This window comes from Monodon monoceros, unplaced genomic scaffold (assembly GCF_005190385.1).
Source record: "Monodon monoceros isolate NGI ecotype Baffin Bay Population unplaced genomic scaffold, NGI_Narwhal_1 Super_Scaffold_12, whole genome shotgun sequence".
Taxonomy (NCBI): Eukaryota; Metazoa; Chordata; class Mammalia; order Artiodactyla; family Monodontidae; genus Monodon; species Monodon monoceros.
Window position 1 is genome coordinate 63,982,684 of NW_021703768.1, and position 26,006 is coordinate 64,008,689.

Here is a 26,006-nt window from a genome sequence, read left to right on the forward strand (position 1 = left end):
AATTCCTAAATAGCAGTAAATTACTCCCATCATCACCCCCACCCAACCTCCTGTGGATAGAATACTTTGGAACAGCATTCTCCCTACCCCTACTCCCCCAGATAAAATCAGGTTAGCACCAGACATCTCATTTGCAACACTGGATGTTAGTAACACAGTGGAGCAACACCTTCAAAATTCTGAGGGGAAATTACTTTGAGCCTAGAATTATACAGTACAATAAAGTAAGGTACTGATATTTCAGATTTTAGAATGAATCCATGAATGTACTACAACTGGTTTAATTATGGGTACAGAACAGTATGTAAATGACAGAAAGTTCGGTGATGTCTAAGTGTAGATGAGAGAAGTCAGAGGATGGGAGGTTTGAGGTGAGGGGGTTAAAGGGAGAGTGGAGCCATTAATATCCTTGTCTTACTGAGACAGGAGTTGTGGTAGGCAGACTAATGGCTCCTCAAAGATGTCCACATCCCAATCCCAGGATCCTGTGAATACGTGAGGTTACATGGCAAAGGGGAATTAAGTTTGCAGATGGAGTTAAAGTTGCTGATCAGCTGCCCCAGGGATGAGGAGATTATCCTGGATTATTTGGGCAGGCCCAATGTAGTCATAAGGCTCCTTATAAATGGAAGAGGAATGCACAAGAGAGAGAGCCAGAGAGACGGCCGCATGAAAATACCGATACGGGGGTGTTAGTCCAAAGAGCTAAAACAGAAACACTGAGATTCAGGAAGTTGTCCCTGAGGAAACTTTGTGCACTGGTGGTGGGAATGTAAACTGGTATAGCCATTATGGGAAACAGTGTGGAATTTCTTCAAAAAATTAAAAATAGAACTACCTTATGATCTGGCAATCTTGCTTTTGGGTATATATCCAAAGGAAATGAAATCTAGATATGGAAGAGAGATCTGCACTCTCATGTTTATTGCAGCATTATTTACAATAGCTAAGATATGGAAACAACCTAAATGTCCATTGATGAACGAATTGATAAACAAAATGTGTATATATGCACAACAGAATGGTATTCAGCCTTAAAATGAAGGAAATTCTGCCATCTGAGACAACATGGATGGACCTGTAGGACATTATGCTAAGTGAAATAGGCCAGGCACAGAAAGACAAATACTGCATGATCGCACTTAAATATGGAATTTAAACAGTTAAACTTACAGAAGTAGAGAGTAGATGGGGATTGCTAGGGGCTGGAGGGTGGGGGTGGGGATAGAGGAATTTGGGGAGATGTTAGTCAAAGGGTACAAGTTTCAGTTATGCAAGAAGAATAAGTTCTGCAACACTGTATTGTATCCATGAAATTTACTAAGAGGGTAGATCTTAAGTGTTCTCATCACAAAAAAAGAAAGAAAATGGTAACTATGTGAGATGATGGATATGTTAATGAGTTGGATTGTAGTGATCATTTCACAATGTATACATGTATCAAAATAGCAAATTGTACACCTTAAATATGTATAGTTTCTATTTGTCAATTTTAAAAATAGCTTGAAAGAAGCTGTCCCTGAGGAGCAAGACCAGTAGTGAGAAGGAGTGGGGTAGAGGAAGATGCTTTTTAGTATCAAACTCTTCTTTTAAGGTTGAATTTTTAGACATATGCAGATGTGACTTTATAAAACAAAGGCAGGAGGGACAAATACTGGTTTCAGAAGGGACATCACAAAGGCCCAAGGAATGTCAGATTTTCCAAATCCCAAGGTTGAATGGGCACTTCTTTAAGAGGAGGTTGATCTTACACCTGGGGACCACAGAAACAATCAGTTCTGATGTCTATGGCAAATGTTTCATCATTTAAGAGTTAACAAACCAGTACTTGATAATGTTTTACTTTAAACAATTAATTAGAGTCATTCTAGATTATCTGTCCCTCAGTTGCATTCCCAAGTGTTTTGTTGGGTGGACAAGAAAGGGATGGAGCCTGAATTTTCTACTGCCCACATGGAACATTCTCTAGGACTGACCACATACTAGGACACAAAACAAATGCCCTGGTATGCCATGTGAGGTGTCCCAAGAGTCAATGCCATTCCTCATGGGTCTCAAGGATCAAAGCCAGGGAGCTACTGTGCCAGAAGACTTACCCTAAATAATGAGCTGGGGTTAAAAACCCACCCACCCTAAAACAGTCCTCAGGAGCTTATGCTCTGGGAACACCTGTCTACATGTGTTTAACTGTGAAATATAACAGTCATTTACTTAAAGTAAATCAGTAGCAGTTTAAAGAATAAAGGGAACACCTGTGTATGCCCTTCCTTTCCCCTCCAAAGTTAATGTGTATCCTCAGTTTTATCTTAATTATTCACTTCCTTTTCTGTATTGTTTTACCAACTATGTATGCAGTTTTGAATGTTCTATAAATGAAATCTCGTTGTATATATTCTATGAATAGTTTCTTTGGCTGAAAATTATGTTTTTGAAATTAAATTGTATTATGTATGTAGTTATAGTTCATTAATTTTTACTGCTGTATAATATTCCCTTGAAAAAATAAATTGCAATTGATTTATCCATTCTACTGTTGAGGGACACTTAGGTCATTTCCAAGTTTCTGCCATTCTGAAGAATGCTGCTGTGCACATGATGGGACAGGTAATCAACCTTAAGCCCAGAGCATCCCTGTACTTTCCACGCAAGCAGGAATACAAGGTCCTGATTGCTTTTTGCTTAGGCCATTTCTCAGGGTTGTGCTTACAGCCAGAAACCTTAAACGTGTAAAATACTGTTTCCTTCCAGGACAAAGAACAGGCCCACTGTAAAAGAGGTTGATTCCTCTAGCTCAGCATTCCTCAGCTGTGATGTAAACCCATTATGTGTCACATCCATCTGAACCCCTCCAGTGTCCCTCCCTTGGGACTTGGGGACAAGGAGAACTTGTACGAACATGATACTCAGGCAGCTTGCTGTGCTATGAATAATAAAGTCCTTTGTCTCTGACCCAAGAATCTCATTTTCTGCCAGTATCCATAAAACAAGTTAACTTAACCACCCAAAGATCTGAAAACAGAAACAGACTGAGATTCAATTAGTTGTCCCCAAGGAACAAGACCAGTGATGAGGAGGAGTGGGGTAGTCATATGCAGGTGTGACTTTATTAAAAAAAAAACAAAAACAAAAAGAAACAAGGGTGGAGGAGTCACAACCACTGATTTGAGAGGGGACATCACCCAGCCCAGGGAATGTCAAAATCCTTGTAGGATAAAGTTGCAGACCCTGACAGCACATTCTTGGCCCTTTCTCTTAGTGAACATGTCCAAGGTAGTGCAGAATTGCTGGGTGGTGGAGTTCGCATTTTATTAGCTAATGGCAAACTCTTCCCATAGTGGCTGTACCAACTTTTTTTTTGGTCACACCATGCAGCCTACAGGATCTTAGTTCCCCGACCAGGGATGGAACCCGCGACTCCCCTGCAGTGGAAGCATGGAGTCTTAACCATTGGACTGCCAGGGAAGTCCCTGGTGATACCAACTTTTATCCCCACCAGTGCAGATGAAGAGTCTGGTCTCTCTAGAATTTATGAATTAGTAGGGTTAGATGCTATTATTATATCCTTTTTTTTTTTTTTTTTTTGTAGATGAAGAAATTGAAGCTGAGAGAAGTTAAGCAACTTGCCCAACTTTGGCATGCAAGCAGTAAGTGGAAGAAACTGGGATTTGAACCCAGGCAGTCTAGCTTGAGCGCGTGTGTGTAACAACTGTACTATACTGTCCTAAATAATATGCTGAGTGATTAAAGACATATAGAGTTTAGAGTGTTTAAAGAACTTTTAAGAAGTTAATGAGACAGGAAAATGTACGTTTTAAAAATTGGGGCAAGGGACTTCCCTGGTGGCGCAGTGGTTAAGAATCCTCCTGCCAATGCAGGGGACACGGGTTTGAACCCTGGTCCAGGAAGATCCCACATGCTCTGGAGCAACCAAGCCTGTACACCACAACTACTGAGCCTGCGCTCTAGAGCCTGCAAGCCACAACTACTGAGCCTGCACACCACAACTACTGAAGTCCACGCGCCTAGAGCCTGTGCTCGGCAACAAGAGAAGCCACTGCAATGAGAAGCCCACGCACCACAACAAAGAGTAGCTCCCGCTCGCTCCAACTAGAGAAAGCCTGTGCACAGCAAAGAAGACCCATCTCAGCCAAAACTAAATAAAAATTGTTTTCAAAAACTTGGGCCCAAAAGGCATTTCACTGAGGAGGAAACAGGAATGGTCATAAACACAAGATAAAATGTTCAAATTATTTAATAATCAGAAGATGCAAATTGAAATCACAATGAGATGCCATTTTACACCCACCACGTTGTAAAGATACAATGACAAGTATTGAAAACGTTGGAAAGTGCTTAAAAGAGTGCCTGACATATGTTTTATATAAATATTTGCTATTATTGTTATCATCATTGTAGTCATCATCATTATATTAATACTACTACCACTGCCTTTACTAACCTTTTGTCAGTTATATGTGTTTTCTCCTAGTGTATGGCTACTGTCTTTTTGATGTTTTCGATTCACAGAAATTATTTATTTTACTATAGTTGAATTTGTCAGTCCTTTTAAGAAATCCTTCCCTACACGAGGTTATAGATATTCTCCTGTATGAGAATAAAGATCTTCTCCTTGTATATATTTTTAAAGTTTTATAATATTGCTTTCAGTCTTTAATCTCTCTTCTGTAACTTATTTTCTCATACGGTTCCAGGTAGGGATCTAATTTTCTTCCAATATGGCCAATGAATTATCTGTATGCTCTTTATTAAATACTTTATGCTTTCTTTTTTTTCAGGTTTATTGAGATATAATTGACATATAACATTGGGTAAGTTTAAGGTATATAATGTGATGATTTGATACATGTATATATTGTGAAATGATTACCATAATAGGGTTGGTTTACACCTCCATCACCTCACATAATCAACCTTTTGAGTATGTGGGGTGGGAACATACTCTTTAGCAACTTTCAAGTATGTAATACAGTATTGTTAACTATAGTCACCATGCTGTACATTAGGTTCCCAGAACTTATTCATTTTATAACTGGAAGTTGGTACCCTTTGACCAATATCTCCTCATTTCTCCCACCCCTCCAGCCCCTGGCAACCACCATTCTACTCTCTGTTTCTATGAATTCAGCTTTTTTAGATTCCACATATAATCGAGATCATACGGTGTCTGTCTTTCTCTGACATTTCACTTACCATAATGCCCCCAAGGTCTATCCATGTTGTTGCAAATGGCAGAACTTCCTTCTTCTTCATGGCTGAATAATATTCCATTGTATATATATTCTGTATCATCTTTATCTATCTGTAGATAGACAATTTTAGATTGTTCCCATATCTTGGCTATTGTGATGAATGCAATGAATGTGGGAGTGCAGATATCTCTTCCACATCCTGATTTCATTTCCTTTGGGCATACACTCAGAAGTGGGATTGTTGAATCATATGATAGTTCTATTTTTAATTTTTTTGAGGAACCTCCATACTGTTTTCCATAGTGGCTGCACCAATCTACATTCCCACCAAGAATGTACCAGGGTTCCCTTTTCTCTACATTCTCACTGATGCTTGCTGTCTCTCTCTTTTTGATAACAGTCATTCTAACAGGTGTGAAGTGATTGAGGTGATAACTCATTGTGGTTTTGATTTGCATTTCTCTGACAATTAGTGATGCTGAACAATTTTTATGTGCCTGCTGGCCATTTGTATCTCTTCTTTGGAAAAATGTCATTTCAAGTCCTCTGCACATTATTAAATCAGACCTTTGACTTTTTGTTTTCGTTTTTTGGCTATTGCTTTTGTTTATTGGCTATTTTGTTTATTGGCTATAAGTTCCTTATAAATTTTGGATATTAACCTCTTATCAGATGGATGGTTTGCAAATATTTTCTCCCATTGTGCAGATTGCATTTTCATTTCGTTAATTGTTTCTTTTGCTGTGCAGAAGCTTTTTAGTTTTATTTAGTCCCACTTATTTATTTTTGCTTTTGTTGCTTGTGCTTTTTGTGTCATTTTTAAAAAACCATTGCCAGGACAAATGTCAAGGAGATTTTCCCCTACTTTTTCTTCTAGGAGTTTTATGGTTTTACATCTGATGTTTAAGTCTTTAATCCATTTCAAGTTATTTTTGAGTGTAAGATAGGGGCCCAGTCTCATTCTTCTGCATGTGATTATCCAGTTTTCTGAGCACCATTTATTGAAGAGACAATTCTCTCCCTATTAAGTACTCTTGGCTTCCTTGTCAAGTATTAGTTGACCATAAATGCATGGGGTTATTTCTGGACTCTCTACTCTGTTCTATTGGTCTCTGTGTATGATTTTATGCCAATACCATACTGTTTTTTTTTAAATTAATTAATTAATTTATTTATTTATTTTTGGCTGCGTTGGGTCTTCGTTGCTGCATGTGGGCTTTCCCTAGTTGCGGCGAGCAGGAGCTATTCTTCCTTGCAGCGTGTGGGCTTCTCACTGTGGTGGCTTCTCTTGTTGTGGAGCACGGGCTCTAGGCACATGGGCTTCAGTAGTTGTGACACGTGGGCTCAGTAGCTGTGGCTTGTGGGCTCTAGAGTGCAGGCTCAGTAGTTGTGGTGCACGGGTGCCCAAACCCGTGTCGCCTGCACTGGCAGACAGATTCTTAACCTCTGTACAACCAGGGAAGTCCCAATATCATACTGTTTTGAATATTAAAGCTTTGCCACACAGTTTGAAACCAGGAAGTGTGATGCCTCCAGCTTTGTTCTTTCTCAAAATTGCTTTGGTTATTCAAGGTCTTATATAGTTCCATACAAAGTTTAAGATTGTTTGTTCTATTTCTGTAAAAATGTCACTGGAATTTTGAAAGAGACTGCATTGAATCTATAGACAGTTTGGGGTATTATGGACATTTTAACAATATTAATTGTTCTGATAAACATGGGATATCTTTCCATTTACTTATGTCTTCTTCATTTTCGTTCCTCAAACTCATAGTTCTCAGTGTATAGATCTTTCACCTCCTTGGTTAAGTTTATTACTAAGTTTTTTGTTTGTTTTTGATGCTATTGTAAATGGAATTGTTTTCTTTATTTCTTTTTCAAATATTTGTTGTTATTGAATAGTCTGTTCTTTCCCCATTCATCTGCAATACTCTCTAAGTCACAAATCAAGTTTTTTATATATGTATGGATCTGTTTCCTGGGCTCTTCACTACAATCCATTCATGTAATTGTCTATCCTTGCACTGTATATGCTTTATAAAATTCTTTGCCCTCCAAATAAGTATTGATGTATGGTAGATTAAGTCCCACCCCTTCTTCAGGAATGTCTTAACTGTTCTTGGCCTTTTGCTCTTCCATGTAAATTTGAGAATCACCTTATAAAGTTTCATGAAAAGCCTGTTGGAATTTTTATTGTAATTTCATTGACTTTGTAGATTGCAAAGAATTGACATTTTTACAAGAATGGCTTCCTATTCAAGGATACAGGTATATATTTCTCTATTTGTTTGAGTCTTTTTACTAACTTTCATTAAAATTATATCATTTTCTCCACATAGTTTTTTATTAAACATAATCTTGAGTCACGGGAGAGGCCACAACAGTGAGAGGCCCGTGTACCGCAAAAAAAAATAAAATAAAATAACTATAGTGAGTATATAAACATATATGTACAGTTTAAAGAGTAATGAAGAAATGAAACTTTGTACTATAAAAGTTCCCTGTGCCTGTCTTCTGTAACATCTTCCTTTCTCCACCCTGGAAATATTCACATTCCTTGCCTCTCTTTATAGTTTTACTACCATTGTATGCATCTCCAACTAGTTTAGTTTTGCCTGTTTTTGAACCTTGCAAAAATGGCATCATACTGTATGTATTATTATAGACTTCTCTTGGTCATTGCGATTTTGTGATCCATTTTAATACACCTAGCTGTTTTCATTCATTTTCACTAATATATATTTAATTGTATGAATATACTAAAATTTGTTTACCTATTCTACTCTTACTGGGTATGTCTTATTTCCAGTTTTTGGTTATTAAAAACAATGCTGTTATAAAAATTCATGCTCATAAGGTTTGTATGTATCTTCTGGGTCAGAAGTACATATATTTTTCTAGGTCAGTGGTTGTTAAAATGTGGCCTGAGTACACCTAGGAGTCCCTGAGACCCCTTCATGGCAAATAGGAGGTCCTCCCTTTTCCAAATATATATCTTTCTGAGTTCAAATATTCTTCATATCCTTCAGCCAAAACAGTATACCACAACATATTGAAAGCAGAAGCGGATATGAGGATCTAACTGTCTTCTATTAAACAAACATTAAAAAGGTCTTTAAAAATGTAAAATAGTAATTGTTTTGTAGAAGATAGTTATTTTACAAAAATTTTGTTATTTTTGCTAACATGCAATGGATTTATTATTTTTTAAAATGAATTACATAAATATTTAAAATCTGTATTAATTACTGATACAGTAAATAGCTATAACCCAAATAAACAAATGCTATTTGTTGTTCTCCACAATCTTTAAGAGTGCAAAAGGGTCCTGAGTTTGAGAACTGTTCTTCTAGGGCATGGTCTTCAACCTGGTTGCACTATTCAAGGTGTATACAAGGTACAGATAATTATAAAGAGTCTGTTTCCAGATCCTTAATGTCCAAATGTGCTGTGCCTAGCTTCATATAGCTCTCCTTTCCTACCTCCCCCTTCACAAGTGACAGTCTTGCCAGAGTTGTCTTTGCCTGACACCTTCTGGTCAAAACAAAAAGTGCCAGCCTCAAACTCTAAAGAACAAATAACTTAGAGGAAAACCCCTGAGACCACAGAGGAGCAGTTTTTTTTAGGAAATGCTGCTTCACCAATGCTCTTGATGCCCCTGACCCCTGTTGTATGGGACATACAACAAAGGACATTGACTCCAAGTGGAAGTCATGATTTGTATGAGCCACGCTGACACAGTTATTTATTTTACAAGGTTAAAAAAATGATATCAGTATTTTTTTAAAGCTCTTTCAATATGTATAACATTTCAATTTTATATCACTAATAATTGTAACTTATAAGACTTAGATCTTTATGGTCACAGGAAATTAAAATGAATATTTCAACTTATACACACATTTTTGTTGCAAAGAATTATGAGAATTGTAAGAAAAACTTTCAAGCATAAATACATGTTACATTAGGATAAAATTCTGGGGAGCGGGTGGATTGGAAATACAAATACAAGGATAAGAAATTTCCCATTGTTAAAGAGAAGCTTGTTTGTATATTTTTTAAGTGAATGGTGGTGCATATCAAAATCACTATAGTGTTTAGAGCCTATTGGATACATTTAAAAGAATGATGTGACAGTTAAATCTATGTCAAAACTTTAACATGCAGGAATAATATCCTATGTACTTAAATGAAATTTGATGAGAAATTTTAGCTGTCAAACTAGAAATGTGTGAGGGAATACATACTTCAAAAAACTTTCATGTGCAGTGTTCTGAGCCTGGAGATAGATGGGCTCCAGGCTAGGCATTTATAACTGGCCTCCTGTTTACATTTCTTGGCGAGAAAAAGATGGGCTTTAGTCTGGACACTTACAACTAGCCTCCTGTTTGCATCTCCTGAGACAGGAGATAAGTAGGCTCCAGGTTAGATATTTACAACCAGCCTCCAGGCTTTGTCTCCTGAGGACACTTGAAGATAACAGTCGTGGCAGGAACAGAGAGGGGCTAAACCTTGTTTGAGTAAAGCATCAAGAGGTCACATATTTCCCATCCTTGGAGCAAGGGAGACACTGCACAGAAAGGCTCCTTGGGGGTCAAAAAGGAGGAGGCACCACCCCAGAATAGATGATGCCAAGTCCCCCCAAAGCCCTCTGGGCTGGAATCCACCTTGGAAAAAAGTTGCACACACATGTTGGGGAGGGCCCTAGGGCAGGTCAGGTGTGGGAAAAGAAACCAGATGATTGGCCAAAGGTAAACAAAGACCTGGAAGAACTGCCCTATATAAATGATGTAACCACCTCTTTACTGTGCTTCTCCTCATTAGGGAGGATGCCCACACCCTTTCTCTCTGGGTGTGTATCTCTGCCTTGCTTCTGTCTTAACTAAACAAACTGTTTCTCTGTGTGCTCTCCCACTTGTTGTGCTGTGTCTCTAATCATAAACTTTGTACCTGTTTTTACCGTTTTTGCCTTCTTGAGAAATGCATTTTTCAATGGGGTAAGAGCCAGGAAAAATTTGCTTCTAGCCTCTAGCCCTTGCTGGCCTAGTGGCTAGGGTTCCTGGGTTTCATCCAGGCTACCCAGGTCCAATTCCTGGGCAGGGAACTAAGATCCCGCTTCAAGCCACTCCTCACTGCTGCTGCCTCTCTGAGATCAATACTAGCAAAGAGATTTGAGGACTAATAACGTAGAACATTGACAAACATGTAGGTGTTCACAGGATCCAACCTAGTGATAGGAAAATAAGGCATGTATCTGGACCAGTGGAATTCAGTGGGGTTATGCATATTTTATCTTCTACTTTTTGCTGGTATTTGAATGGAGTCCTTATGTCAGCAGTTCCTCCCAGAGAAAGGAACTCATTAAACTGCTCCACTGCAGCTCAGACGAGCACCGTGGTCTTGAGCCCAGAGCTCTGCCAGTGTGAACGGGGGAGGCCTGGTTTGCTCAAGAGTGAGGCACTGATTAGCAGTTAATATGAAATGCCTTTGAGGGGCACAGAGGCAGGTTAAGATAAATGAGAGGAGGAACTGAGGAAGGCAGAAGACTGGATTTAGGTTGAATTCAGGCCTATTTGAAATAAGAGCTGTGACAAGCACATCCAGGAAAAGAGATCATTCAAGAAATATTTAAATTGTATTGGATCTCTGTCTTACGCAGACAAACACACTCACATTTTTTTTCTCCTTTCTGAGTAACTCAACCCCAAACTCCCCCCACTTCTAGCCCACAAAATGCTCCAGATGACTTTCCAATGAAGACAAAAATAATTCACTTCATCTCCCTTCACATTCCATCACTAATTCAGCAGTTATTCTTTTTCAAGGCAGCTATCGTAGCTGAAACTTAGACAATCCCAGGGCTGGGATCATCCTTAAAGAAGAAGCATCCTTCCTGCTCAGGTGAAAATTCTGTTTCTGTTAACACCCCGCTCCATGTCTCCTTCACCTCTTGTACCAGGACAGCAGAGACTGCTAGTTGGCTACCTCAATACCTTTCTCCCTTTCTGAGAACTCTCAAACCAGACAATGTCAGCCCAAGTTAAGAACATTAAAAATCAATCTCATTTATGAACATAGCTGGAAAAGTCCTGAATGAAACACAAGCATCACTTTCACTTACATTCCATTGGCCAGAACATACAGTCACACGACCATATCATGTTGCTAAGAAGACTGGAAAATATACTCTACGCCAGCCAGCCTTGTGCCCCCCAAAAATTGGTTTTAAATTCTTGAAGAAGTCATTTCTGTCTCTCTCCACTCAGCAACAAGATCAAGATAAGCAAGCTTCCTTACTGGCCCCCTGCGTGATGTGCATTTATTTCTACTTTACCCTTACACAAAGAGCCTAGCACTTTGCAGACCCAGATTTATAGAGAAGGCTTCTATTAGACTCTGAGATGGGTTTTGTCACCTATCCTCCTGCATTAGACTCAACTGTCAAAACTGAAATTTAAGTTTATGAGGATTTGAATATGCCCTGAAGGAAGAATATGGTTTCTTGTTTTTTCTAAATTCCTACTTTCCTTTCTCTTTTGATTTTTTTTTTTTTTGCCACCTCAGCAAGACAGTTATATAATTTTAAAAACATTTACTCCTGCCCAAGTGGAAGTTCACTCTGGTATTTTTAGAGGTTTGTTTAATAAAACTTCAAAGGACAGCTAATCTTCATCTTATACAAATTATTTCAGAGAACAGAAAAGAAGGAAAGTTACACAACTCATTTTAAAAGAGTTGTTTAATTGTGACACCAAAACCAGGTGCTGACAAGGTCAGCACAAAAAGAGAAATTTAAAAATCATTCTCACTTATAAACACTGGAATTTTCAGTTAAATGGGCTAATATGTTCTCTTTTGTGCTTAGAACATAGTTTACAAACATAGATGGAAATGTCCCAAATAAAACATAAGCAAGGGACTTCCCTGGTGGCACAGTGGTTAAGAATCCGCCTGCCAATGCAGGGGACATGGGTTTGATCCCTGGTCCGGGAAAATCCCACTTGAGCAGAGCAACTAAGCCTGTGTACCTCAACTACTGAAGCCTGCATGCCTAGAGCCCGTGCTCCACAACAAGAGAAGCCACCGCAATGAGAAGCCCATGCACCGCAACGAAGAGTAGCCCCCGCTTGCCTGCAACTAGAGGAAGCTGGAGTGCAGCATCAAAGACCCAACACAGCCAAAACAAAAACCAAAAACCAACCATATGCAAATCCAGTCCAATAGTGTATTTAAAAAGGACATGATTCCAAAATAATTCAAGGATGGTTGAATTACACTGATAGATTTTCTAGTACTAAACCATCAATTTCTTATGGCAGCTTAACTATCTCCTTTAAATATTTTGGGCTTCTATGGACACTCATAACCTCGGGGATTTACCTTTTATCTCAAGTAGCAATAGCGGCAGAGGCTGGAGGAAAGGAGGTCAGCAGAGGGGCTGAATGAACTGGAGACCTTCCCAGAAGGAAAGCGATACCTGTTTTTAGGATCATTCTAGCGTAGGGAGCTAGAGAAGCCCGAGGGGCCGCTGGAGAAGGAGGTCCCACCGCAGGGTGCAGGAGGGGCAGACCACTCTGTCTGATTGTGCGGGTTGGCGATGGCATGACTCAGTGGGTACCAGTCACATCTTACTCGTTGTGGATTTGTGCATTTATTACAACCATCTTGAGGCAGATAGCTGGACAGTATCCTGGAAGGAATGTCTGTTTCTAATTCCTACACGGGTGCCACTGGGCTACCTGTACTGCTGAGGAGAGAGTCTGACTATGGCAGGGCTGGAATAAGATCTGGAGATGGACCAGCCCTGCCTGATTCTGGAATTAAGATCTGGGTGTCAGGCCCAGACTCTGTACAGCAGGAGGTCCTGGGGGACCAATGAATCCTGAGCTCCACCTCTTCCTGGACTTTTCTTCTCAACTGGCTCTGCCAGGAATCTGCTTCATCTGGTATACCCACTGCCCGTTCTGGGCCGAGGCTCCTATCTTTGGCGCCTGCTGGCCTCAGCATTCTTTCTTCTCTGCCTCATCACGGTCCCCCACTGCAGCCTCCATAGCCTGATTTTCAATAAGTGCCTTCGGAATCTATAAGCATAACTGTCTTACTAAGAAGTAATTACTTTGGCATTTTCCAGGGGGAATGCGTCTGTCTATAAAGAGAAAACGATATGAAATGACTGGCACTGTGCAGAAATTTAAAAGCCTCTTGGGGGAAAAAAGAAATTCTTAGAGTTGTCAGATTATCAACTGATCAAAGCTACAAAGATGTTTTGGGGGGAACCCAAGAGACAAATAAGAATCTCTTTGAGGAAATGGCCTTAAAATGGAATCAAAGGGCTTGGAGGAACAAATCAAATGCCAGTGGTAAATCCACTTGTTATTTTAGGCCCCAAGAACAGGAATATAAAAACCGGGATAAAATATTAGAATGCAAGAACTCAGTGGAAATATTACTCATTTTTACAAGGACTTTTGCAAACTTTCAGAGTTGAAAAGAGCCTTTAATGAAGTTAATTTTAGTAAAGGGACAAAACCTGGATTCCCAAGGGTTAAAAAAGAATATACTGGACTTCAGAGACTTGGACACTTACAACTGGGAGCAGAAAACTGAAAGGAGCTGAGTGATATAATCAAACATCGTCAGAAATTTCCAAAAAGACAAAGCAAGTGGTCTGGCTCACAAAGAAAATGAAACGCAGGTTTTGAGTAATGATATTGTGCAGCGGGAGTAGCTGGCAGGTGACCAGACTGAGAAGTTAAAAACAGATGATAGATGGCTCACGAAAGGAGCCTTTGTAAACAATAGTTGAAAAAGATAAAGGCCATTTCCAATCTAAACTAAATGCTGAGATGCTAACTCGGCAAGGGCTGGAAAACAGAGATGTTGGAACACGAATCTTGCTGACTTATTTAAGCCAAAGTTCTACTGGAAAATGACTACAAAACTTTGCATCAGAAAGCTGATATTCTTAATAAAGTCTTGGGCAGAAAGGTAGCATTCTTCCAAAGAAGCTGTTTCAGGAAGAATAAGAGAAGGAAGAGAGAGAGCAGAAATACCAGCTAGAGAGTAAGTAAGATTCCATAAGGAGAAAATTCAAGAAGCGGAGGATGAAGTACAGAAAACAAAGATCTTACGAAACCCAGATTTCCCTTCATGATAAGAAACGTCATGACAGCTGGCTGATTGCACATACTGCAGAATGAGCTCTAGCGAGAAGAGGCAAGCTGCTAGCCCAAGGCAGATATTAATATGTGTGCGTCAAAGGACAATAATTTTTCAAAAGTCAGTGAATGTCCAACCAACCCCAGGAATACCATAATGATAGAAACTTTCAAAGAGAGAGTTACTAATCCAAGATCAGTCTTTTGGCCCACCCGTTGAAACTAGTGAAAGCCTCTATTTTATTGGTATTGTTTCTACCTGGAATCTCTTACTCTTGTCATAATGGCATAGATCTGTAAAAGTGAACCTGTGTCTGTCATTGGTCCTATAGCTGATCCTAGGAGGCCATTTCAGGTATCTGAACTAGTATCTATTTCTTATCTGCATCTTGGTATAGCTTCATCAGTAAATCTTACCAGGGAAACTCACCATGATCTCACATGTATTCATTCATTCCACAAATATTTAAGAATCTTTCATGAGTCAGGGATTTTACAAATGTCAGAAATACAACAAAGAACAAAACAAAAATCTTGCCTTTGTAGAGCTTACATTTTAACAGAGAAAACACGTAGGTAAAAAAGAAATTAGAAAGTAATCATATAATGCCAGGTAGGGATAGGGCTACAAAGGACAACTAAGCAGATTGAAGGGGTAGTCACGGGAGCACCACTTTACATGTGGTGATCATGGAAGGCTGCATAAGGAGATGACATTTGGGTAGAGACATGAATGGAAAAAAGGAGCGAGCTGTTAGAGAAACAGCAGGAGTTTCCGAAGGAGAGTACTACGTGTCTGAAGGCTGAGAGCTGAGAGGTGAGAACTGAGAGAGAACATTCTATGTTCTCATATATATGAGAAAATAAAACTTCTAATGGCTCCAATAAGGTAAGCAGGGAGTTATAAGTGAAGACGGTAGAAGGGTAAACCCCTACCAGATGCTATCGTACATTATGAGTCATGTTAAAAAGTTGAGGGCTCCCCTAGTGGCGCAGTGGTTGAGAGTCCGCCTGCCGATGCAGGGGACACGGGTTTGTGCCCCAGTCCGGGAAGATCCCACATGCCGCGGAGCGGCTGGGCCCGTGAGCCATGGCCGCTGAGCCCGCGCGTCCGGAGCCTGTGCTCTGCAACGGGAGGGGCCGCAACAGTGAGAGGCCCGCAAAAAAAAAAGTTGAAACTTTAGTCTTAATAACATATTACTATCATATGTTGAGTCCTTACCACATGTCTGTCAATGTAATAAATACTAGGATTTTTCTCACTAGATCCTCATAAATATTCTATGAGTTAAGAATCAATGTTATTTCAATGTTAGAGGTGAGGAAACTGAGTCACAAAGTGGATAAATCATTTGCCCAAACACCCAGAGCTACTAAATGGCAAAACTGGCATAGGAACCCATATCATCTTGAGTCCCAAGCCTGAACGCTTATCCTCCACTATTCCACATTTCTATTTATTTATTTTTGGCTGTGTTGGGTCTTGGTTGCTGGGCACGGGCTTTCTCTAGTTGCGGCGAGCGGGGGCTACTCTTCATTGCGGTGCACGGGCTTCTCATTGCGGTGGCTTCTCTTGTTGCAGAACATGGGCTCTAGGGCACGTGGGCTTCAGTAGTTGTGGCTCGTGGGCTCTAGAGCGCAGGCTCAGTAGTTGTGGCGCACAGGCTTAGTTGCTCTGTGGCATGTGGGATCTTCCCGACTCAGGGCTCAAACCGGTGTCCCCTGCATTGGCAGGCAGATTCTTAACCACTGCACCACCAGGGAAGTCCCTGTAAAGCTGTTATTTTAATTTTATTTTATTTGGCCGAGCAGCATGCGAACTCTCAGTTCCCCAAGCAGGGATCGAACCCTGGTCCCCTGCATTGGGAGCACAGAGTCTTAACCACTGGACCCCCAGGGAATGTCCCTATTCTGCACTTTTAAATGATCCATATGCATGTAGTATAATGGAGGCTATAGAGTGGGAAGGAAACCCATTAGAAGTGGGGGTTAAAGGGAGAGGGGATGGTAATGGGATCTTGGTAATAAGAGTGGGGTTGAGAAGAAAGAGATGGGCTTGAGAGAGGTTTAGAAAGCGGAATGATTGGGATTTGGTGTTTGATTGGATCCGAGGAGGGAGGGAGGAAAGGAGGGGGTGGGGGGAGTCAAAGATGATTTCCAGATTTCCGGTTTATGAAACTCTGGGGTTACCATTTAAGGAGACAAGAAACCAAGCAGGAAGGGCGGTTTGGGGCTTAGGGCGAAGATGATGAGTGGTTTCAGATTAAGGATGGTGGAATAAGGACCTCTGAAAATCCACTCCTCCATGTAAGCAACAAGATCACTGACCACAAAAAAAAAAAAAAAAAAAGTCAAAATCAACTTTTTAGAACTCGGAAATTAACCAAAGGCTTGCAAGAATCCAAAAAGCATTTATTCAAGAAAATCGACGGAATCTCAGTAGAAACAGTGGGCTTTGTACTGGGGCAAGAAGGCAGATTCTAGCGGTCTGAAGCGTGAGCAGGAGTGAGGAAACCAAGATAGTGTTCAGCCCTTTGCTTGGAAAGACAAGAGAGATGGGGCTTTAGCTGGAGGATGGGTGAGGATGCAGTGCTCTTTTTTATTCTGTAGAGATGTAAATAGTGCAATATAGCTGGTAAAAAGCCTGGTCTTTCAGGAGGTGAAAAGGCCTGGCATCCTGATAGGCAAAACAGCTGAAATCTGACACCTAGAGACAAGCTACTCAGGTTCTTAACTTTATTCTTGGATTGATTTCACTGTTGGCCCTTTTTGCTCTAGAGATAGAAGCTTGTCTTTAAAAATTAAGAAAAAAGGCAGAATTGATGACCAAGAAACATCATTGTGAGGGAAGATTGGTTATTTACATAATTCAAGTTCTGTGCAATTCTTTTAATGTAGTTTTATAATCATTAGTCTTATCAATTTCCATAAAGGTATGCCAATGTTAGGTTTATAGCATGTCATCTTGACAATCTGTCTTCAGAACATCCTAGGGATTCTCAAACACCATATGCTGGAGTTGGAAAACTGCTTGGTCTAATTGGGCAAGCATTGAGTTCTAACTGAAAACCAGGGCAAATAAGTCTAGAGATCTAATGTACAGGCATGATGACTATACTTAATAATACTGTGTCAACCAGAAAATATGCTAAGAGAATAGATATCAGGTGCACTCACTGGACAAAATGCTAACTATGTGAGGAGATGATATGTTAATTTGCTTGACTCTACTACTTATTTCACCATGTATATGTATATCAAATCATCATGATGTACACCTTAAATATATACACAATTTTTATTTTAAAATATATAAATAAAAAATAAATCTATTCATTAAAAAATAAAACAGAGGAAGGACTCTACTTGTTCTCAAACTTGGCTGCACGTGGAAATCTACTGGGAGCTTTAAAAAGTACTGATGCCTGGGTTCCAACCTAGAAACTGCATTCAAATTTAGTTTCATGTCTTCTAAAGGTCAGTTTTTTTTCAGTTCAGGATCCAGTCCAGGATCACATGTTGCATTTAATTGTCATGCCTCTTCAATCCCCTTCAAACAAATCCAGTCTTTCTTTGCTTTCATGACTCTGAGCTTTTTGAAGAGTATAGTCTATTTCACAGAACAGTCCTTCAATTTTTGTTCTTCTGATATTTTCTCATGTTCAGATTGAGATTATGCATTTCTGGCCATGAATACCACAGAAGTCTTTCTCATTGCATTCTGGAGGCACAGAAAATTTTATTTGTCCCATTACCAGTGATGTTAACTGCAGTCACTGAAGGGGTACATGCTATTGACATGACTCAACACTGATGACGTTAATAGGCCCAGATAGAGTTTGCCAGCTTTTTTCACTGTAAAGTTACTTTTGCTCTCTCTTTCCATACTCTACTCTCTGGAGGCAAGTCATTAAGCATTGTCACAATCTGCGTTTCACCCCTTGTGTCTTCTGACGTCTTGGTTGATTTAGAAAAAGAATTTATACATTACAGTTTACTCTGTGCTGGTAAGTTTTGAGAAATGCAGTCATATATCTATCACTCCAGTACCATACAGGTTAATTCTATCACTCTAGAGATACTCTGTGCTTTCCCTAGTTAACCCCTTCTTCTCCTGGAAACTATTGATCTGTTTTCCATCCTTACAGTTTTGCTTTTCCTAGAATGTCTCATGAATGGAATCATTCAATATGTAGCCTTTCCATTCTGGTTCTTTCAACTTAGCAAAATGCATTTAGGATCCATCTATGTAAATTTGTGGATGAATAGCATGTTCCTTTTTTCTTGCTGAATAGTTTTCCATCATGTATACCACAGTTTGTTCATCTATTCACCTATTGAGGGACATCTTCGTTGCTTCCAATTTTTGGTGATTATGAATAAAGCTGCTAAAAACATTCACATGCAGCTTTTTGTATAGGCATAAGTTTTCAATTCAGTTGGGTAAATACCTAGGGACATGATAAGTCATATGGTAAGTCCATGTTTAACATTATAAGAAACTGTCTTCCAAAGTGCCTGTATCATTTTCGCTTTCCCACAGCTCTTGTTCCAAATCTTTGACAGCATTTGCTATTGTCAGAGTTTTTTTTTTTAATATTCAAATGGTATGTCACAGCATCTCATTGTTTTGCAATTTGGCTTCCCTAATGACAAATTATATTGAGCATCTTTTTATGCTCAATGGTTTATTTGCCATCCATATATCTTCTTTGGTGAAGTGTTCTGGTTAGATATTTTGTCCAGTTTTATTTATTTTTATTTTTTTTAAATAAATTTATTTATTTTCATTTATGTATTTTTGGCTGTGTTGGGTCTTCGTTGCTGCGCGCAGGCTTTCTCTAGGTGCGGCGAATGGTGGCTATTCTTAGTTGCAGTGCGTAGGTTTCTCATTGTGGTGGCTTCTCTTGTTGCGGAGCATGGGCTCTAGGCATGCTGGCTTCAGTAGTTGTGGCTCGTGGGCTCTAGAGCACAGGCTCAGTAGTTGTGGCACACGGGCTTAGTTGCTCCACGGCATGGTATCTTCCCGGACCAGGGCTCGAACCTGTGTTCTCATCTTAACCACTGTGCCACCAGGGAGGTTCCTGTCCAGTTTTAAAATTGAGTTTTTTGCTTTCTTATTGTTGAGTTTTAAGTGTTTTTTATGTATTCTGGATACAAATCTTTCATTTCATATGTGATTTACAAATATTTTCCCCCAGTCTGTGGCTTGTCATTTCACTTACTTCAGCAGTATCTTTCACTGAATGAAATATTTTAATTTTGAGAAATTCCAATTTATCAAACTTTTCTTTTGTGGATTATGCTTTTGGCGTCATATCCAAAAGCTAATCACCAAATACAGGGTCATACAGATTTTCTCCTATGTTTTCTTCTATAAATTTTAGTTTTGCATTTTACATTTAAGTATAAAATCCATTTAGAGTTAATTTTTTTGTAAGGTGTGAGTGTCAAAATTTATTGCTTTTTTTTCATATGGATGTCCAATTTGTCCAGCACCATTTGTTGAAGCGCCTTTCTGTCTTTGATAAAAATCAGTTGACTATAATTGTATGGATCTATTTCTGAGCTTTCTATTTTGTTCCATCTATCTATGTGTCTATCTTTTCACCAATACCACACTGTCTTGATTCCTATATCTTTAGAATAAATCTTGATATCAGGTCATGTGAGTCCTCCTACTTTGTTTTTCTTTTTCAAGATTGTTTTGGCAATTCTGGATCCCTTGAATTTTTACATGAATTTTAAGATCAACTTGTCGATTTCTGCAAAAGAGGCAGCCGGGATTTTGATAGAGATTGTGTTGAGTCTGTGGATCAATTTGGGGAGTATTGCTATCTTAACAAATCAAGTCTTCAAATCCATGAACATGAGAGGTTTTCCACTTTAGATCTTTAATTTCTTTCAACAATATGTTGTAGTTTGCAGAGAGTAAGTTTTGCACTTTTTTTGTTAAATTTTCCCCTGCATACAGCCACTGTCATTATTTGCAGCAGTTTTGTTCTATAAGGTCGCTGCCAACATTGAATTAGCCAATACTTGAATACTGCTTCTAAGGGAAATGTGGACAAGGTTAGATTCTTGCGAGTCTCTGATCACATTTTCCATTTTCGTCAGTCAAAATACCATTTGCATTATGTAGGTTTGTTTGCCAACATTCTTGCAAAACAAGCCAGTCTCAGCAGCTGTGAAAACCTGTTCTTCCACGTAATTCTTTTTCTACTAAACCCTTAGCAGAAATTGAAAAATTCTTCCACAGTCTACCTGGCTTCCTGGGCAAGTTTAACGAGTTAAGGCAGGAGGGTGGCCTCTAATTCCAGCTCTCATCATAACTAGCTGTAACTTTGGGCAAGTCACTTAGAATCTCCACTCTAAAACTCTGATAAAATAAGACTGTGGATGGGAATATCTCCATCGTTCCACTCACTCTAGAGTCCTATACTTAAAAAAAGGGGGCGGGGGGAACTGGTGGGGGGAGGGGGGGAGGTTATATGGTAATTTTTAAAGCCCACAGCACCACCTGGTGGTCAAAGAGAAGACAGACTGAGGAAGAGTGTTAATAGACATATCCAGCTACATCTACATTTTGCTTGTTTGAAAACTTCACATTTTCAGACAATTTCTCCTCTAAAATGGCTACACACGTACAATAATACCTATAAAAGCAGTCATACGGCATTATGTTTAACATCACACCCTGCATAGAGTGCCTTGTAAATATAAAGACTCTAACCCTTGAATAGCCATCATTACTGAGCTATTATTATGCTTTGGTTAAAACAAAAACAAAAACAGAACAAAACAAAAAACTACTGAGCAAGTAGAAGAATTACATGAAATGAAAATATACTTCATTGTACCAAAAAATCCATCATGTTAAAATTATTCACACATAGTTGAGTAAGAAAATGATAGTATTCATTTATAACCTCCCCCAAATAAAATATCTGTGAGTCCATACGTATATAAATACATAGGTGAATGAATAAAATAGAGCTGTAAATACAGGAAAAGAGACAGCTCTTCTTTACAAAATAACTCTAATCAATAAATATAAAAGGAATGAGAGAAATAGAAAATCACCATTAGATTACCACTGTAATAATTGCTGCAGGCAATATTCACTTCTGTACACTAAAATTATACTGTATAAGCAAACGTTTGAGGAGAAACAGGATAATTTCCTAGTCTCAAAACATCCTCCCCAGGACGTTTATTAATTATAAAGGGAAAGATAGTAACTTTATAATAGTTTAATTCAGCAGATATCACTTAATGAAGTGACCAAGGTTAACATCACCAGAAGTAAGACATGTTGATATCATGTACCCTTTGATATGATTTCTATTCTTGTTAAGACAAACTGGTTTTAAAAAGAGAGAAAAGTCTATGCATGTTTTCTCTCTAAGAGGTTTTTGCTCTTCTTTTTCACATTTCTTTTTTTTTTTTTAAGTCATTAAGCTAAGGACACTTAGTACATAGCAATTGTAAGACAATCCAAATGTGTTTAACATTCATAATTACCCACTGGGCTTACGGGTCAATAAAGAAAAGAAGACTACTCTGGTGGCTTTTCAGTATCTACAGTAAACTCAAATTTCAGTAAAATTAACAGAAATTTTATTTGAAATTCATTGTATTTGTAAGGAGGAAGGAAATATTTAAATCCCCTTTTGATAAAAAGAGAATTCTCATGGTATCTTGACCAAGCTACCTTCAAACCAGTTTCCAGAAAAATCAAAGACAGGGTAATATCAGATTTATGTCCAAAAGCATTAAAAAAACTGCAAGCACAAGAAGAAAATAGAGAATTCAGTTTCTTTCAAGTATCCATAAAACATCCATGAACATTGTTAATCTATTAGGCCAAAGAGAAAATATCAATTTCAAAAGTAGAAATATTATATTTTCTGATTACAACACAATAAAGCTAGAAATTAATTACCAAATCAGGAAAAAAAAAGTTTCCTTGTCCTGGAGATTTAAAAAGTATCTTAAATGATGGCTTGAGTCAAAGGGAAAAACCAAAATATCAATCAAAGTTGGACCTTATGAGATGGATTTAAAGCATAAGGGCAATCTCTAGCCTCTGTGGTATCATTGTGTGTGGGTCAGAAAAGTGCTCCTTCTTCAAGTAAAAAGCAAGACCAGCACAACTGCATCTGTGGATGGTCATGAGGTGATGGCTCTGAGCCCAGCTGGCTGGAAGATGAGCATGACACTCAGGGAAACTGAAGTCAAAGTGAGTTGGGAGCTGTGAAAGAAAAAAAATGTAAATTTCTCTTCTCTAAGGAAAAAAAAAAACAAAAAACTGCTGGATAATGAGTTTTCCCTTAAGATTAGAAGCAAACTTCTAGTTAGTAAAGTGCCTGCTAGCAAGATTTTGAAGGCCAAGAAAAAGTCTCACCTAAGGAATGTTTTCTTTGGTTGAAATTAATATTCTTAAGGCCCTGACTCCTAAGGACAAAGAGACAAGAGTACACTTGGTTTAATACTCTTCAATTACTTTTCTATAAGCCACTATAGGATTTAATTGTTTCAAATACTTTAGGTAAATTATGCCATTTTAAACAAGTTCTTGTAAAGAGTAATTAAACTTTTATATCCCCTGATGTAAATGATTCAGGAGCAAGCTTACCAAGCTTGTCCTAAAGGATGCCTGAATTCAGGGCATCCTGGTGGTCCAGTGGCTAAGACTCCATGCTCCCAATCCAGGGGGCCTGGGTTTGATTCCTGGTCGGGGAACTAAGAGCCCACATATCGCAACTAAAGATCCTGCATGCGGCAATGAAGATCCCACGTGCTGCAACTAAGACCTGGCTCAGCCAAATAAGTAAGTAAACATTTATTGAAAAAAAAAAAAAAAAAAAGGATGCCTGCATTCCAAGCCAAGAAAAGTCTCAATTTGTAATTGTGTTGTTAAGAAACCATTCAGACATTCTCTTACTGCATTAGCATATTTTTTAATGGAGCAATTCCTGATGTTATTTCCCTAAAATCACAGAAAGGGAAAACTCATTATCCAGCAGCATTTTTTGGGTTCTATTTTGTAAGGATGACTTTCTTTTGCAGTAGCATCTCTCCTAGAATGGGGCCAATAAGGGCTCCAGGTGCTATGAAAGAATGGGGACCCTCACCAGGGATGACTTCTCTCAGCCATGCACTTAAGTGTTAGAAAAACATCCCACAGTTGACAACATGTTGTGTATGGTGGGGATGAGGGGAAAGTCAATGAATATGATAAATATGAAAGTCACTGAATGAGATGAATAAAAACCTAGAAAAGTAAGGAAGGGAAGGACTGGTGTAGAGATCTTTCTGGAGTGGGGAGTAGCTTTAGGTTTTGAGTCACCGGGTGGGAATTTAAGAGGTTTCTATTGTGACTCAAAGGAAACAGAATCTGGGGACAGGCCACAATGGTTCAGTGACAGAATAAAGACCTGGTTTCCAGGATCAAGGAATAAACACCAGAAGCCTGGAGGAGGAGAGATGGAGCCCTAGCTCCTGGTCCCCTTTCCCACCCTCCTTCCCCCTAAGTTGTGTAAGATGTTACCTTCCACCTAAACATCATCTTCCTGGTTTCAGACCTTAACTCTGGTCTCTGAGTTCTGCTTAGTTCCACATTCTCTACCCATTTGCACAGAGGACCACCACCTTCCCTTCCTGGAATCTCTAAGGTTTTCTGCTTTGCTCATGCCCTGGTCATCAGCCCTACTAATTCAGTCTGAGATGCAAGTGCCCACCCTCTCCAAAACGCTTAAGTCTCCTGATCTCAATGAAGAGTCTTTGGATCCTAGGATTATCACTGCCTTATTTGAAATTGGATCACTTCCCCCTGTTTCTTGCAGTTCTCTCCCTTCCCTAAAAAACAGTGACCATGAAGCAACTGAACAGCGAATTGCAAAGAAGTTTGAAAACATCTTAAAAGAAATTAAAGATATTGTTAAACATATGACAAGTTATGAAGAGAAGGTCATAGAAACAAAAGAATCTTTTGAGGAAACCAATATCTCTGAGAATGTGACAGAACTTAAAGAAAAAATCAGAGAACTTGATAAAATAAATAAAGTACTATTGGAAAAGCTGCTTGCTAGTTGGGACTTAGGGAAAGAACAGAATTCAAAGAAACAGGAGATGATGTTGGAAAACCAAAACTCCAAGGACACCATGCAAGGTTGTGCAACGGATTTGGTAAACTGTTCAGAAGAAAAAAGAGCCCTTCATGAAACTCAACTAAGTAAGGAAAAAGCAAAGTACAGATTCCCTCTTGTCCAAGAAGAAAATATCAAACTGAGGTACAACATGGAGCAGTTACTACAGGAAGCAATACACTGGAGTGTGCAACATACTGAGCTCAGTGAACTAATAAAATCCTATCAGAAATCTCAGACAGACATCAAAACTCTTGAAAATAATGGCACCCATTCCCCAACTCAAACGAATAATGGGGTGTCAGCTAAGCATGAGCTGGAAGAACAAGCGAGGAAACTGAAACAAGACACATACTCACTGCATTTGATTGCAGCTTTGCTGGAGAATGAATGCCAAATCTTAGAGCAGAGGGTAGAGCTTCTCAAGGAATTCCATCATCAGAAAGAGGGACCACTACAAGGGGAGCCAATTCAGATAAACTATGAGCAGAACAAGAAAGAACAGAAGCTATCAGAGGCAGAGAAGGTCAAAATACATAAGCAAAACATGCAAGAAATGTTTCAAAAAGGAGACCAATTCTATAGAAGCCTGGATGTTTGTCATAAAAGGAAAGCTCGTAATAATTTGTTCAATACTCATATTGCAAGAAGAGCTCCTGTAGGAAAAAAGAGGCCAGCCAGCAGCCTAAGTTAGAAAATACCAAAAGTAGAAGAAAAGGCAGTTCTTTAAAAAACTACAGTATATCCAGCTCCAGGCATGTCAATCATCAAACCTAGGATAGACCTTTCGGTTCAACCAAGAAATAGCTATAGAACAAGAAGATTAACATTTAACATTATTCATTACCTCAGTGGTCAGGTAAGTTTGGTCTTTAATGACTATCAGTGTCAACTTTTGGTCACATTTGTCATCTTTACAATCTGTTTTTGTAGTTATTAGATAGAGATCCTATGACACTTAAACCAAAAGTGAGAATTTACAGGTCCAAATAAGTAAAGATCTAAATAAAAACCACAACAAACAAAGGAAAGGGTTTTTTTTCTTTCTTTATTTAATCATTACCTTGGGGAGGAAGTTCTGGGGAAAAAAGTGTATAACACTTTAACTGTGAACCTTTAAAGCTCCCTTTTCAAACGCATATTCCTTTTCCTATTTATTGATATTATCCACTGAAGTGTGGGCAGTAGTTGAGTTAAAAAAAATAAAAAGCTGATGAGCCACCCCTAAACAGTTTTTCTCTTCTCATAAATCTCCCTATTCCCTGGATCTACTGTTACTAATATTCCTCTCTTGCTCCTCAACTAGTAAATGGTGGGCATACCAGGCAGCAGAGGCCCTTGGGGAAGGACACCTTGACTTCTTTAGAAGAATAGATGTGTGTCTAGATTTTGTTCTGTGCTGGAAAAATTCCTCTCATTACTCCAGGTGGGGGCAGTAGAGTTATTCAGGGAAAAAACAGTATCTTCTGTTAAGTGAGCTGAACTTT

The 26,006-nt window shown here is 38.9% G+C and overlaps 1 protein-coding gene across 1 annotated transcript; it reads left to right on the forward strand.

Moving 5' to 3' along the window:
• Positions 1-23,843: 23,843 nt before the first annotated feature.
• On the forward strand, positions 23,844-25,550 carry SPZ1 (spermatogenic leucine zipper 1). The gene has a single exon (XM_029219118.1). The coding sequence runs from the start codon at positions 24,062-24,064 to the stop codon at positions 25,211-25,213; it is 1,152 nt and encodes a 383-aa protein (XP_029074951.1). The 5' UTR covers positions 23,844-24,061; the 3' UTR covers positions 25,214-25,550.
• Positions 25,551-26,006: the final 456 nt, after the last annotated feature.